We start from the raw sequence: 16,659 nt of genomic DNA on the forward strand, positions 1-16,659 counted from the left end.
ATCCACAACAACATGGACATCCCAAGAACTGAAAAAATACCAACTGGACCCCTTATAGCAGCGGTGCTCACACTTTTTCAGCGTGTGAGCTACTTTATTAGCTGACCAAGGCAAAAGATCTACTAGGATGGGGCCGCGGGCGGGCCTGTGGGCGGGACCGGGCGGGCTTGTGGGTGGGGTGGCCATGTCTGTGGGCGTGGCCGGGCATGTGGGCAGGGCCGGGCGGATCGTGAGAGCAGGAGACAGTGGCGTTCTGTGGTCGCCCAGGGATCCCCGGTGTCTGTTTGTTTACAGCGCAGGCTGAGTTATCTCTGGACACTGGCAGGCTGGGGCTGCGGCAGCCCCGCCTGCCAGTGTGTGGAGATGACTCTCAGCCTGCACTGTGAACAAGCAGACACCGGGGATCCCTGCATCCCGCGATCGACCCATACGTCCTTTGCGATCTACCAGTAGATCGCGATCGACGTATTGGGCACCCCTGCCTTATAGAAGTCACTTGGAAATTGGCGGTTTGCAATGAAGCCAATTTTTGTCAGTAATCGGGGTCACTGTTCTATAGTGTAATGAGACCGGTAAAGGAGGTTTCTGAGACTATGTTGATTAACTATCCTTACAATAGATCATTAATATATAATTAGTGGCAGTCTAACACCTGTGACCCCACCAATCAGCTCTATGAAGAGGCTCACATTCATTGGTCAAGATAATGGGGTTACAATATCAAGCACAGCCCCAACGATACTTACAGTGTTGTATTTGGTCTTCGGTAAAGACGTTGCAGTGCTCACCCAAACACTACAGCCTCTTCAACCAACTGATCTATGGGGATCCCAGTGTTGAACCCCCACCATACTCATATTGATGACCTATTTTAAGGAAAGATCATCAATATATTACTCCCAGGAAACCCCTTTAAGCAGAAAACTTATAAAAAGTCCAGAATCGTTGGCTATAGGTTCCACCAGAATATCAAAAATTTGCCAGAAGAGTGCGAAGGAGCCCTGTTCGTATTGGAGCATGCCAACTGCACGTCCTTCATAGGCAATATAGCGCCAGCAATATTATAAGGATTTTTCTTTTCCGATACAGGTCAAGTATCCACTTTCAGTACGTTCCTCCGATCGTACATACACAATTTCTTTCACATCGTGCATGTAGAGGCAGACAATTGTTTCGTGGAGGCCTAGCCCTTTGGCGTGATATCTTCCACCGCGCACTATTTCTCATTTTGCAATATTACATCATTAATTTTATCTTTCCTGCCTTCTGGATGAGGGTAAGTTTTCAAGCCGTGTTATTAGAGAGATGCGGTGACAGTGCTAGTCTATGTTTAGCCATAGGCAAAAAACTATTAACCATTGGTTTGGGCAGATTATTAGAGCTGTAAACAAGATTATGGCGTATAATATAATTTGTGATGCAATAATAAAAGAAAATCAGTCTCATATGAATGTACAGCTTGCCATTTTTTATACTTATATAGGTCCCCTAATATCTCCTACTAACATCAAGTGCTGTTTGAAGTAGCAAATATGTCATGAAAATGGAATTTTCAACATTTGCGGATTATTCGGTCATGTTTCTTGGGCTTCAATGGTTGCTTAGAACATATGTACTAATTTTATTACAGAATTTTTTATTTTTTTTTTTACAGATGTGTGACATATAAAGTACTATATAAATAATTATGTATAAATTATCTAAAATTTCTCAAAATATTGTGAAAATTTTGAACAGAATGGTGTGTCCACTAGGGGTTAATAACCCATTTTGCCAAAATAATGAACCAAAAAAATAACCAAACAGAACAAACTAATGAAAATCCTAAAAAGACAAAAAAACAACAATTTATTAATTCCATTAAAACTTATATTTTTAATTTCCATGGGTCATCATGGACCTTATATCACGCTGACTTTCATCAGGGCACAGGTTAAAGAGGAGCTTTCATGGGTTTGGGCACAGGCGGTGTTATATATCGCTGGAAAGTCGACAGTGCGCTGAATTCAGATTTCCAGTGGTATACAACACCGCATGTGCCCACACCCATGAAAGGTCCTCTTTAATAGGAGAAAAGAGTGTGGTTGATATTATCTGGCACTGACCTCCTATCCAGATTTTTTCCTATCTGCTATGGGTCATAAGGGGAAATGTGACTTATTAGACCATGCAGGCCCTTCTAAGAATATAAATAAGACATTATTGGTGGAAAAGAGGAATGAGCTCTAGCATCACCTTTTAAAAGGATGCTCCCTATTAGTCAATGCATGGATTTCAAAAGAATCCTAAGAGCATAATCTATGAATGATAGCCAAGCCAGAAAGACTCCTCTATAAGGTAGAGGGTCCCATCCATAGAAAGCGGTTTTGAGGTTGTTGCTTCGCATCAGTGAATCAGGTAATGGCAGGCTGTATGAGGGGTCTAGATGTGAGTCAGAAGAGGTAATGTGTCATTAGGGAGAGACTGTACAAGGACTTATTAGACCATGCATGCTCTGCTAAGTATTCTTGGGTAAGGAATATGTAAATAAGACCTCATTAGAGGAGTGAGCTCTAGTGCCACCTTTTGGACAGGAACTCCCTACAGATTAATACCTGGTTTTCATAGAAACAGCATACTTTGGGAATAATATCTGCTATGTGTAGATGCTAAACTGGCCAATCCCTGTTAATGATAATATCAATCACACTCCTTTCTCTTAGCAGAGCACAAGTCAATAGAAGTTTGATATATGAGGCTTATGATGACCCATAAAAATTAACAATATCATTTTTAATGGGATTCATAACTTATAGTTCTAATTGTCCTTTCAGACTTATTTTTCAGGCTATTAATATCAATTTTGTCAATATCATGGTACTTATTATGAGACAATTCACTCATAGACAGCAGTGCAGCCTAAGCTCAACGTTAGGCTAGGTTAACATCCGGCTCTCCATTACATTACAGAGAATCCAAAAGTAGTTACCTGCAGACACTATTGTTATACTGAAACTGTGGGAGAGAAGAGTCCTATATGCAGGATTTTTCACTCCGCCAATTTCTTGCGGTTTCCGCAGAAATCTCCAATGGAGATTCTGGTACAGATGTCAACTTGGTCTAAGTGTTTCTGCCTACTACAGTATACGACTTGGTGCAGAATAAGAGGTAAATCCCTAAATCACAGTATTCACACTCTCCCCCATGAGGTAATGGATACGATTCAAGAACAGAGAGGTGACTTGTTTAGGTGCAAAAACTGTCCCATGTAGGATGTAAACTGGGCCCCGATAGTGCTGGCTAGCTCGGAGTAAGGCTCTGTGCAGATCACATTATGAGTAAGATGTGTGGCTGAATGTATAGTGAGATAATCTCATATGGAAAATGTAGTTAACCTAAGTATTCTGGCTATATAACTATATCTAAAGGAGATTGGCAGATGTTTGGTAATTAAGTCTATGGGCACATCTACAAATATTGTACATGGAAATGTGTCCCTAATATACATTGTCTACCAATAAGTATTTGGACACCCATGGAAATGAAGATATCTGCGGTCGTGATGTAGGTCACGCCTTCTGCCGTTAAATGGGAAACAGCATTGGCATTAGTCGCAGGCAAGATGCCACCAAGTGCAGAGTTGTCCAATTTCAAGAAAGGGGTAATTGTGGGGTACCACAGAAATGGTCGATCCTTAAGGGACATAGCAAGCGAACTGAATGACCCAAAATCGACAGTGGCCTATGTGATTACGAAGTGAAAGGTGAACGGTGATTGTTGGAATGTGCCCCGAGTCGGCAGACCCCGAAACTGGGAGATAGAGAGCGACGAGTGCTGGCCAGAGAAACCGCACCCAACCGATGGCTCACATACACAAGGAGTGTCACCAGGTGTCCGGAAGTATTGTGTCCATCAATATCATCTGTAAGGAAGCATCTGCTGGGGTCTATCAACGATTGGATAGGAAGAAATGTTGTTTTTCTATTCTACCACAGGTGACCAAATACTTATTGGAAAGACACATCACACATGATGTAAATAAAGCCTAAAAGCAAGCCATGACAGATCCGTTATGATTGATTTTTCTACCGATCCTAACAGTCTCTAACGGATCCCGCTGATTAATAATGGGTTGGTCATGTTTCTATTAATACTGTGCTAGTGACACAATGGAAACAAAATAGTCCCAGTATGAACACAGTGTAATGAAATTGCACCTTTAGCCATTTTAATAGCCATCAGCTTAATGTGAAAATTTGACCCCCTCCACCAACTCAACCTCTGTGCCAATGGGTGCTGCTCCACTGATTCTGCTGCAGTTGGAATTTCATCTCTAGCCCCCACCTTTCCTGAGCAATCATTGCTGTTAGCTGCAGCACCCAATATGTTAATTAGGTTCTTAGCTGTCACTGAGCTGCCTGCTCCAGTCCAGGAACGCCCACTTGACAGCAGAGGGTCTAATTAGTATATTGTGTGCTGAAACTAACAGAAATGATTGCTCAGGAATGGCGGGGGCTAAAGAAAAAAATCTCCAGAAATAGGAATTAATGGAATGGCACTTATTGACGGATGCAGAACAGTGGAAGTGGTGCAACCTAAGCTCACTATAGTATTACAAACTTGCCAATACATATCCATTGATGTATAAGAAAGCCCGATTGTTACTTCCTAACTAGAAAGTCATCTTATTTCTGACGGATTTGTATCTTATTAATACATTTCTAAAGCCGCTATTTTGCATGCTAACCCTTTCCATATTCCTGCGGATGTGTAGAAACGTCAGAAAATTCTCCAAGTTTCCTCTGTAATCGTAAAATGACACAGCATTATTCATCAAATAGAATATTCCCGCTATATCTTCAACAACATGACTTTCCCAACTAAAGTTTACTTAAAATACTGCCTGATTTTTTTTTCTTTAAATCTAGAAAACGCCCTAAATACACCATGGACGCTTCTCAACCGGGGCAGTAGAATTTGGTTAATAATAGGATTGTGAACAGCAACAGAAATCATCAGCCACAATAGGGAATAAAATATGGACGCGGGGAGATAATGAAACCTACCTGACATCGCTAAACACATTCATCTGCTGTTTCAGGAGCACGGCCACCTCTCTTAATAATTCCAGACCCTTCTCCACAGTCAGGGCGCTGTTAGGAGTGAGCAGAGAAAAAGCATTAGCAAAAAAATGGAACTCATCAATAGGCGAAAAGCTTAAGTCCCAAAAGAGTTATCACCTTGGCCTTTCAAGATATAAAAGCCATAGCTTGCTATATTCCTGTCACATTGAGAGCGTGATATCTGGGGAATAGGGATCAGGTGCTTTGGAGAACATGATGAATCACCTGAATTTTCCAGCAATAGGACAAACAATATAGTGTAAATGAAATCCTTAGGAAGTGTGATATGTCCCCAATCCATCCAGATATGAACTGTCATATATGTCTGTAAATATATATATATATATATATATATATATATATATATATATATATATATATATAAACATACACATATATATATATATCTGAGACGGGTAATAGATAGATGGATAGATAGATAGATAGATATTTTGCTGACATTACACCTAAAATCTACAAATAAGTGAATCCCACAGATTATCTCAAATACAAGTATACTTAATACTATATGGATAGATAGATAGATAGATAGATAGATAGATAGATAGATAGATAGATAGATGATACATAGATTGATCGGCAGGGGTCCCACACTTGGTAAGAAGTGAAGAAATTGAATTGATCATCTGAACGATGTAGCCTCTACAGGTTTTAGCCAATCGGTGGTGGTGTGTGTTGGCGTACCACCACTGATCTGATATCGTTTACCTATCCTATGGATAGGACAACAGTGTTACAGTCTTAGAAAATCCCTTTACGGGTGCATTCACACTACGGAACACCAGCGTGTATCAGAGCCGTACACGCCGGCGTTACAGCAGGGCTGCCGGACACTTCCCATTCATTTCTATGGGAGCCGGCATGTGAGCGCTCCCCATAGAAATGAATGGACTGCTTTTTTTCCATTCATTTCTATGGGGAGCGCTCGCATGCCGGCTCCCATAGAAATGAATGGGAAGTGTCCGGCAGCCCTGCTGTAACGCCGGCGTGTACGGCTGTTATACACGCTGGCGTTCCGTAGTGTGAATGCACCCTAAGAAGATAATAAATGTCATAAGGTGCATGGTCAGTCAGATTGGTGGCTTGTAAGGAAGTTACTCCAGGTTAAATTGTTACTGAAGGCGCTGCATCCTAAGAAGAGTGACGCTAGGTTCACACCAGGGTTCGGGTTCACTTGGGGACCCAAAAATGGAAAATCTGCTTAAAAAGTGGTTACCTGCGGAAACTCATGGAACCAATAAACTATAATGGGTCTGCGGGGTTTACATCCAGGATTTTTCTCTCCACATTTTTCAAGCAGAATGGGGGATGGAATCCCTGAACAAAGATGGAACGCTGGTGTGAACCTAGCCTTAGGCGGAGTTGGGTTTGAATGGAACAAGGGGAGCAATAAACCGAAAAACCCAGAGGGCAATAAGGGCAAGAGACTGAATGGACCTTGTCTTTCATTAGCTCAGCATAGAAAATCCCTCTATGATTCTCTAAGAAACTAAACCATTCATTAGCCATTACCTGTAGTCTACTAGAGAGCAGAAAACTGTTGTTTGGAGATAGGAACCCTGACCTATTGGGCTCTTGTGCAGTTACACAGGATACACCAATGGTATATACAGCATATACACATACATAGATGCATACCATACTTCCTTACTCGTGACATGAGGAAAAGCCCAATAAACACATTTAGGACGGGTTCACATCTGCGCCCTGGTCTCTGCTTTCAGGTTTCCGTCTTCTGCCGACAGGAGATGGAAGCCCGGCAGACAGTCTTTTTTAACCGGACACAAAGTCAGACATAGATAACCACAATAAAGAAATCCATCCAGCTCACCCGATATTCACACGACTATTTCCACTTATGTATTCAGGAAGCACGGAAGCCTTTTGAACTTCAAGGCAACATGGTAATTCTTGAGAAATAAAATTCCAGCTTCAACCGAATCACGAAAATCCAATCCAATGTGGTATAAAAGACTCCAATTTTATTGATCCAAAGTTAAAAAATGGTCATATTCCAGCTGATGACAAAGGCTACGCGTTTCGGGATATTATCCCTTCCTCATGGCATACCCAACAATGAAATACTGACTCCTTAAAAACACTCTCAAAAAGCTGGCTCCACCCCTAATTAATTTAACTCTCTATTGACCAGGACAATTATTATAACTACATTACATATCTATACATAATTAACATTTTACATCGTATTACCAACATTTATTCTCAACATTCTACTACCACATTGATATAATTCGTACTGAATTGCAGTATGTACTACCCTATTTTATTTACTCGTCAAACCACACATAATGCGAACAATGATCATATTCCAATGGAAGTTATAAAAAGAAAATATATATTGATCCAGAATCACTTACCTCTCCATATAAGTGTATAGCAGTACTCTCTGGCTACAACACATCCCTAGACCCATATTCAGACAATATTCTTTACGCAGTATATGATTACTTCCTGTTAGACACGATAACATCCGTATCACATGACTATCACGTGACTTAGTTTTACCCGGCAGCTGACCTATCATACCACATGACTATTACATTGCTACTGTGCAGTAAAACAAAAAGAGAAAAGACCAATTGTAATGAACTTTATCTGTCTCGAACCAAAATATTATTATTATTCAATAAATATATGAGAGGTCTGAGCGTATATTGAGCCCCATTGGATATCTAGTTTTTAACTCCAAGATCCAATATGCTTCTCTTAACAACACCTGCTTACGCCAATCCCCTCCCCTCTTAGGTTTTTTTTATTTTCTCTATAGCATAAAATTTTAAGTTAGAGACGTCGCCTCCATGAACTTGAAAAAAATGTTTAGACACATTTGATGATCCTTCACCCTCTTTTGTACTACCTTGTATGTGCTCTGATATTCGGACTTTCACACTCCGAATAGAGCACCCTACATACATCAGATCACATTGCACACATATTACCACGTATACAATGTGATCCGTATCACAATTCAAAAAACCATTTATTTCATACTGTCGAGTATGTTTAGAGTCATGAAAATATTTAGTTTTTTTCACGTAAGGGCACATAGTGCACCTGGTTTGTCCACAATTGAAAAAACCATTCAACTGCAGCCACGTTGTACTAACATTTTTTTCTCGAATATACATGCTTGGAGAAACCGCATTCCCTATCGTGTGTGCACGACGGGCAACACATTGTACACCCTCACTGAGTATTGATCTGGTTAAAGGGTCCGAGGTAAGAATTGGCAAATTTTGATGGATTATTTTCCTAATCTGAGAGAATTGTCTACTATATGGCGTGGAGAATATGATCTTATTATGATTTTCGTGATTCGGTTGAAGCTGGAATTTTATTTCTCAAGAATTACAAAGTCAGACATGCAGGACTTTGTGTCCGGTTAAAAAGAAAAAAAAAAAAAAAACGGTTTTGCCGCGGAGACTACAAAACACTTGTATTTTTGAGAGCATTCTACCTTGTTTCAGTATTCCCCATTTGCACATAACTGTATCTCAATAAATGGACCAATGAACTATACTGTAGGTGCACAACATTCACTGTGGCTATGCCCAATATCAAGCACATAATATACATACAAAGGAAACAGAATCTCTGTAACCAAAAAAACTAAATAAAATATCATTACCAGTATTAAAAGTAGAATGCCCAGGGTGACAAGCTCAGGGATGATACACCATGAGGTATGGCAATGTTATAATAAATCAAGCAATATTGTAACTAGATTGTAACGAGCATCAAATCCAGAAAAATATTATAACATACGGTAGGAGGCAGTAATGCACATTACAGCTAGTAAACTATGCAAAAATTATCTTGTTGTAACCCTTTGTATTTTTGAAAAATGTTTAATAAAAATATTATAAAAAAAAAAAAAAAAAAAAAAAAAAAAAAAAGAGCTAGTAATACTGACAGGGACACGGGTATAACAGAGGTTACATAGAAATATTGCACAGTCAGTAACTTTGGAGCCCCTGAACAAGCAGCACATTGTCCTTAGTCCCATATGTTACACCATTTGTTGTTGTTTTTAAAGTTATCTGCTGGAGATAAATCCTGGACTCTTCTTTGGTGGCACAAATGACTTTTAAGCCAAAAAGAGTATACCTTGCTACATTGCACATGGCCCAATCCAGTAATTTCCAGCAGATTACTGGGACAGCGTGACGTATGGGACTAAGGTCCTAAATCACAGTCACCTAAGGACTGATATTTGACATACTGGTTTAGGAGACCCAAACTTGCTAATAGGTTCCTTTAATACTGTATATTTTACCCATCGAAGAATGAAGTATATGTTTTATCACATTACATCAAGTGGCAACATTACAATTGTAGATTATGGATATTGCCTTTGTTGAGTACCATGCTAGTTCACTATTGCTCTGTAGGGCTAATGTCCCGTGTCTGAAAGCAAGGGCAAGCAAGTATATTTCCCTTATATTTGTAAGATGGGGATACTCTGTTCACTCCACACACTGAAACAATATACAGATTCTTAGGCACAGAAAATGAAGAGGAATTGAGGTGACAGAGAAGGATGGGGGTAATCAGCTGAATATCTGACTCCATGAAACAAATCCAGATCCGCAGTGAGGTTGAGAAGGAGCTGCCTCCTCCACAGTCCATCTTTTAACAGTAGTAGAGTCAGCAATTGCTGCCTTTACTACTGCACCCAAGCAGGGGCTGCCTGCTGTCCAGGCCCCTGCGGCCCCTGCTGCCTCCCGGCACTTGCATAGTGACCACAGGCAGGAGAAACTTCTATCTCCTGCCCACTGTCCCCAGGCCCTGTGCTGGCATCTATACTAGTAGATTGAAGGACCTGAGACATGACGTCATCAAAGGTCCTTTAATCTACTAACATAGACTCCGTGTCTTTTGTGGGCGGAGCTACCCGGATTGTACAGGTCAGTGTACAATGGGGGAATGGCTTATAGGCTGTGAGAAAGAGGGGTACATGGGTGTGCAGGCTGTGTGTAAGAAAGGCTGCACCCCCATTCCTTCCTTTCTCACATACAGCCTGCACACCTATGTACCCCTCCTACTCACATTCTGCACCCCCCATTCTGCCCTATGTGAGCAAAAGGAGGGAATGGGTGGTGTAGGCTGTGTGTGAGTAAGAGGGGTACATGGGCGTGCAGGCTGTGTGTGAGCAAAGAGGGTGACCTGGGGGCGCAGGCTGTGTGTGAGCAAAGAGGGTAACCTGGGGGCGCAGGTTGTGTGTGAGAAAGAAGGGGGAATGGGGGTGCAGGCTGTGGATGAGCAAGAGTGTGGTGGAATGGGGGGGTTCCCCCTCCAGATCACCCTCTTGCTTGCACGTAGCTTGCACCCCCATTTCCCCTCTTGCTTATACACACCCTGCACCCCATGTCATCCTCTTATTCACAAACAGCCTGCACGCCCATGTACCCCTCTTGGAGGGGGCCCGATGTCAAAAGTTTGCCACGGGGCCCCACCATTCCTAGTTATGCCACTGAATCTCAGTGTAGTTTACCGTGCCAACCTGTGAAGCTTCTTGTCACGGTTGTGCAAATGCCCGAGCAACCGTATACTGAATGCTGCTTGCACCTCTATGGAACAGGGGTAGGAAAACTTTCCCTGGCGCTACGATGGCTGACTAGGCCCTGCCTGAGGGTGTTGGTCAGCTGTACCCAAGCTAAGCTTGGCCCCGACAACTTCTGGCTCTCTAAACGTGGAGACCTAACAGACAGATGGGGAGAGAGCTGAAAGAGGCTAGGGACTGGGATACTAAAGGCGGTCACATCTAACGAAGAACAGGTGCAGCTGTAAACAGAAACAACTAGGGCGGGATGTGCTGGAAAACAAATACGCAGCACAACATAAACACACAATAGGAGATTGAGGAGAGGAAAAGTGGAGTAGTGAGGAAAAGGTAACATAGGACAGGGGTAAAATAAACCTGAAGCCCTAAGCAAAAACTCACTAATACCAAAAAAGTGACAGGCAACCAGAGAATGCAGGACAGGGGTTAAGAAGAAATGCTGAGGGTTAAACAGACTCTCACACAGAACAAACTCACACTGCTTCCAGATTAGCTTCCTGAGACCAACAACTATCACAAATCCCTCCTCCTACTGAGCCAAGAATCCTGGTTGGTAACAACGAAAACTGACCTGGAGTGAACAGACAGCTCGCCTTAAATAGAACCTAGCAACACCTGAATGGATAATGCAAATGAACACACCTGGGACCTCCAAACTCCAGCAGACAATCAAGACGCACATGCAACAGAAAGACAGACACCAAACACAAACAGGCAAATAGTCATGAGGCAGAGAATCAACCAGGAGAACCACAAGACCCCGGTTCAAATCCTGACACTTCTGCAGTTTTCAGGCCTCTCCTATGTTGACCCAATTAGCAGCTGAGGAGAGAAATTTAAACCTTGTTTCTTCTTCTCCAGGTGCCTGCTATTTGGTTGTACTTAGTGTGGCTTCTTCTTCTCCTGGTGCCTACTATTTGGTTGTACCTAGTGTGGCCTCCATATCCTGATCATTTGTTCTGGACTGATCTATATCGACCTTTGGATTGTTATTGTAAATCTGCTTGTCTTCTTATTTTGTCTCTGACGTTATCTCTTGGACTGACTTTTAGCTTAGACATTCACTCTCCTGATTCATGCTCTTGGTTGTGATCTGCATTGTAAGGTATTGGTTATAAGGTATAGGTTTTGATTTGACTTCATTTATTTCTTGTACCACATTCCATGATGAGAACGCGTCCTCCTGGTTCATGGCTGGTGCTAGTGAAGGTATTTCGGTATCTGGGATCAATCTCTCATCAGTGTATAAAATTTAAAGAGTTAGTTCTACTTCTCTCTGTTGTCAGGCAGTTCCTGAAACTTCTGATATTTGCTCTACAGACTCTACCTTGTGAACACATTCTTATGCCCCAGTATTTGAGATAGTTAAATTAGATAGGTGGCCTGTTCATGATGACATTCTGTACAGCACTGCATAATATGTTGGTGTTATGTAAGTAACAAAAATTAAAAGATAATACATTGTGACAATTGGAGGTAGTTTAGCATCAAAGGTAAGTGGTTTTCCTGGATTTACAGAGGTGTTGGTGGCGCTGGGTGCCAAATAAACAGCAGATCAGGTGATGTAAACCAAAATAAGTGGCTTTATTCAGCTTATAACAGAACAAAAACAACAAACAGCCCACTCACACAGGGCAACACCTCACTACTTGAACCCTCACTAATCTACTGGGGCAAGATACTCTGAGGTTTCTTCTCACCAGTCTGGCTCAAAGTTCTTTCTGGAACCCAGTCCTCTTGAGACAGACCTCCTGCCTGACTCTAACTGGTGCACCTTCCACCTGTTCCTGCAGGGCACCAGCAGCACTCCCTCTCTGGAGTTGGGCTCCTTTTGGATACCAGTCTTCTTGGGACAGACCTCCTACCTGTCTCCAACTGGTCCACAGCGCACCTGCTCCTGCAGGTGACTAACAACACTCCCTCTCTGGAGTTGGGCTCCTTCTGGAATCCATCCTTCTTGGGACAGACCTCCTGCCTGTCTCCCACTGGTCCAGTCCACCTTCTCCTGCAGGTCACCAGTAGCACGTTCCTGCTGTGTGCACTCCCTCTGGAGTTGAGCCCCTTTCTCTCTGGTATGGGTGTGGTCAGAGTCCTTTATAACCCTGTTTTTGGTTGCTCTACAGCGCCCTCTAGGTTCACACCCTTACAACATATGGGACAATATCCTACATGCCTGTGTATAAAGTACATGTCACTTTAGTGTGGTAGGGTATAATAGAACAATTGAAAACATTCATTTTACCCCTTTGCTCCATATCTAACAACTTTATTAGGTATCTTACAGTGAACCCTTGGCATATGTTTTCTGTATCCTCTATAGTATTGTATATGAGTGATCTGACATGATATCATATACTTATTATCTATAGTATAGTCTATTATCTGTTCTTCTCTAAGTCACCCCATACCCATGTGATACATTTGCTCTGCTACATCTATACATCCTCTTTAATGTGCGTCGCATTACTCATCCTGTAACACCAGATAACACATGTTCCGCCCTCCAATGAATTTATTTTTATATTTTTTGTATTTTTTTTTTATTTCTTTGCTTTCATGTTAATTAAAGCTTTTCTTCTCGCTCTGTTATTGTGTCACCGGCTCCTGCCTGGCATTTCCCCATTAGACCATTATTGTTCCACCAACTCCCAGCGTGGCCTGGCATTGACAAGACAAGAATACGTTAAAGTAGGAGTGTAGAGCAGCTGCAGCCTCTTAGTGCTCATTTGCGTCCTCTTCCAGCCTTCACGGAGTTAAAAAAAAAAAAAAAAGCGCCATTAAAAGCCCGGCTTCTAAAATGGAGGGAATATTGTATTTATTATGTTGTTCTAGCCGAAATAAGGGGTTTATTTTTACACACAGTGGGTGAGGAAGTGATTGCTAAGCGGCACACAGCAGTGGAGGGTCAAATCCCAGCGGTTTACGCAAAAGGAACTTGAAAAGGCATTCACTGCTTGCGGATTGACGTCACGCGTTATCTGTATGGAATAGATGTATGGAATTAGCGAAAAATAAAATACAGTCTATTCATCTCCAGCCTGGGTGGCCTTACGTCTAGAAATAGCGACTTTTCTGACCTACGCCGCGATCTTCGGGACTGCATGCTCGCTAAGTAGCTGCCCGCAGGTAATTACTGTGTAAACAACAGCTCATCGCGAGCTTGAAACAAGCGGCCGCCATTGCTTGATGTTCCAGTACTTTCTATCTCAATTGTCAGACTAAATATTATTTCTAAATTGAACGGCGAAGAGCTAACGGGCAATTTATAGGAGACAAATTATGTCATTTTCAGCCGCTATCCTTTCCTCTAACAAGCATTTCCCAGAGACCATTTTGTGCTGCCACGAAGAAACACTAGAGACTAAATTGAACAAATGTAGATGTGTCTTTCCTTATAACAATACTTATCCAAAGTGTGGGGGGGGGGAAACGATATTATCTCCGTTGAAAAAGTTCAGCTTAGGTCATGTAATATAGCAGTCTGAATTCACACAAAATGATACCATGTTCACTGTCAGGTCTACTATATATTCCTTAGCAATGGTTAGAGGGGTTACAGTTGTGCTGAATTCACGGAAACGCCACCGATAAGAATATTACTTAGAAAGAAGGAAATTAAACGTAATCCAGTATATGTAAAACAATGTGTTAAGGCTCATTCAGATCAGGTTTTCTTCCAGGATGACCGATATCTTTTCATATACAACAACTATAAAAATGTATCTATCGGCAGATCTATAGGTTCTAATGTCAAAAACTTCTCTCCGTTTTTCAACATTGTAAGTATAATGGAAGCAAACAGAAGTATGTCCATTTGTATCTAATTTTACTTAACTTTTTTTATTAAATTCATTTTATAAAGTGCTGTGGAATAGGTTGGCCCTATAGAAATAATAATAATAATAATAATAATAATTAATCACAAAAAATAAACAGATCCACTAAATGGACTGGACACATCTGATCTGAATGGGCCCTTAAATGCACACAGAGAATATAATATGGCTAATGATAAGCAACCTGTCACTCCTCTTACAGGGCCATGTCCAATATCCCATCATCACTACCATTAGGTAGCTATACGCAGCTGAAAAATGCTGCACAAAAAAATGCAGCAAAAACATGTTGAGGGCGGGTTCACAGCTGCGCCCGGTCTCCGCTTTCAGGTTTCCATTGTCTGCCCAAGAAACTGGACAGAAGATGGAAACCGGCATACATCCCCATAGTGCGGTAAACTCTGCACTGCAGACACGTGGCAAATTTGGGAAATCGCAGCATGTCAATTATACCTACAGAAACACCAGAGTTTCCCCTATAGATGTAATTGAGGCAGAAAGTCCGTGAACTTTCTGTGCAAAGTGCTGTAGGAAGAACCGCAATTTGTGGCCACCACGTGGGGTCTTGGCCTAAAGGGGTTTTCAGAAATAAATTTAAAAAGTCCCTGGGTGTACTGGGAAGCGTAAAATAATTTTTTAAAAATTAATGAAAAAAAAGATGATACTCACTTATCCCCTGGCCCTCCATTCAAGCGTCATGTACATCATATGTGTCACATGACAGTGCCATGATAGGCTGGTCTATTGTAAATTATCTAAATATACTATACTGTACTATACTATACTGTACTATCTTGAAAAAGGCCCTGACATAATTCCTTCAATAAAACAGGGCGGGTTCACACCAGCGCCCAATCTCCGTTTTGAGGTTTCCATCTTCTGCCGACAGGAGACGGAAATCCAACATTCAGTGTCCGCTGGTGAGCGCCCGTGATTGTCTTCTGCTCTCCGCGGTGAAACCATTTTTTTTAACCGGACACAAAGTCCTGCATGTCCGACTTTGTGTCTGGTTAAAAAAAAAATGGTTTCGCCACGGAGAGCAGAAGACGCTCACGGGTGCTCACTTTGCAAACCTATTGAAATAAATGGGTTTGAAAACTGCCTGCCGGTTTCCGTCTCCTGTCCAGTTTCTTGGGCAGGAAACGGAAACCTGCAAAACCGAGATCGGGCGCAGGTATGAAGCCGCTCTAAGGCTAAGGCCACACAGGACAATACGCAGTGCTAAAGTGCTGCAGGAAGAACCACAGCCTTTTTTGGACCCAATTATACCTATATGGAACACACCAGGGTTTCTGCAGGTATATTACTTTTTTTTTTTTTTTTAAATGTATTTTTGAACTTGCAGAATATCCACTGCAGATTTTTTTTCTGCAATGTGTGACTGGAACTAGCCAGAATGCCATCCACTTTACAGGTGTTGCGGCCAAATTGCGGAATTTCCTTCTATATGACCACACATCAATCAAAAATTGTATAGATTAGGAATAGCCATTAACTCAGTCACTCAAATGAAACAGAAATTTTACATTTATGCCATGTTATCTATTTGTGGCTGTTTATGTGAAAAGGGCCCACATTGTCGATATGGAGTTCTTGGTATCATTGTAACGGTTATGGTGTAACATTGTCCGAAACAGCAAAAAAAAATTTATTGAAAGCACAATTGACATATTTTTAAATAAAATTTTTGCATAAAACAAAATTGTGATTTTTTTTACCCAAATATGTTTTGGACTATTTTCTCTATAATTAGTATCGACGATCTGGGCCCTTTTCACGTAAACAGCCACATTTAGCGGTTGGAACTTCCAGCACAATGACACATCTTTCTGACAGATTTCCATTTGGCGTCTCAATGTGACATTGTACAGTCCAGCTAACCAGCAGGAAGAGGCAGAAAAAGCTTTTTCGATTTTTCGATATTTACAGGTTGTCAGGGGTTTCGTGCTCCCAGTTGCTGCTCATTGTCCCTTGGTGGGCGTGATGAATACTTGTCCTAACCCTGCACAGATACAAGTCTGAACCAATTACAACTCAGGTGACGGTTTGTAAAAATCAATTTCAGGTAGTCACCTGCGAAGGTCAGCGTAGATTACTAAAATTTAGAAAGGCCCCC

At 41.6% G+C, this 16,659-nt stretch overlaps 1 protein-coding gene across 1 annotated transcript in view; it reads right to left on the reverse strand.

The window, feature by feature from the left end:
• The window catches only part of PTPRN2 (protein tyrosine phosphatase receptor type N2), a 723,914-nt gene that overhangs the window by 453,763 nt on the left and 253,492 nt on the right, over window positions 1-16,659 (reverse strand). Inside the window, exon 10 of the mRNA XM_075271520.1 lies at window positions 5,046-5,132. Coding sequence (XP_075127621.1) covers window positions 5,046-5,132 — 87 coding nt within the window. The remainder of the gene's footprint in view (window positions 1-5,045; window positions 5,133-16,659) is intronic.

The sequence above is a fragment of the Leptodactylus fuscus genome, chromosome 4 (assembly GCF_031893055.1).
Source record: "Leptodactylus fuscus isolate aLepFus1 chromosome 4, aLepFus1.hap2, whole genome shotgun sequence".
Taxonomy (NCBI): Eukaryota; Metazoa; Chordata; class Amphibia; order Anura; family Leptodactylidae; genus Leptodactylus; species Leptodactylus fuscus.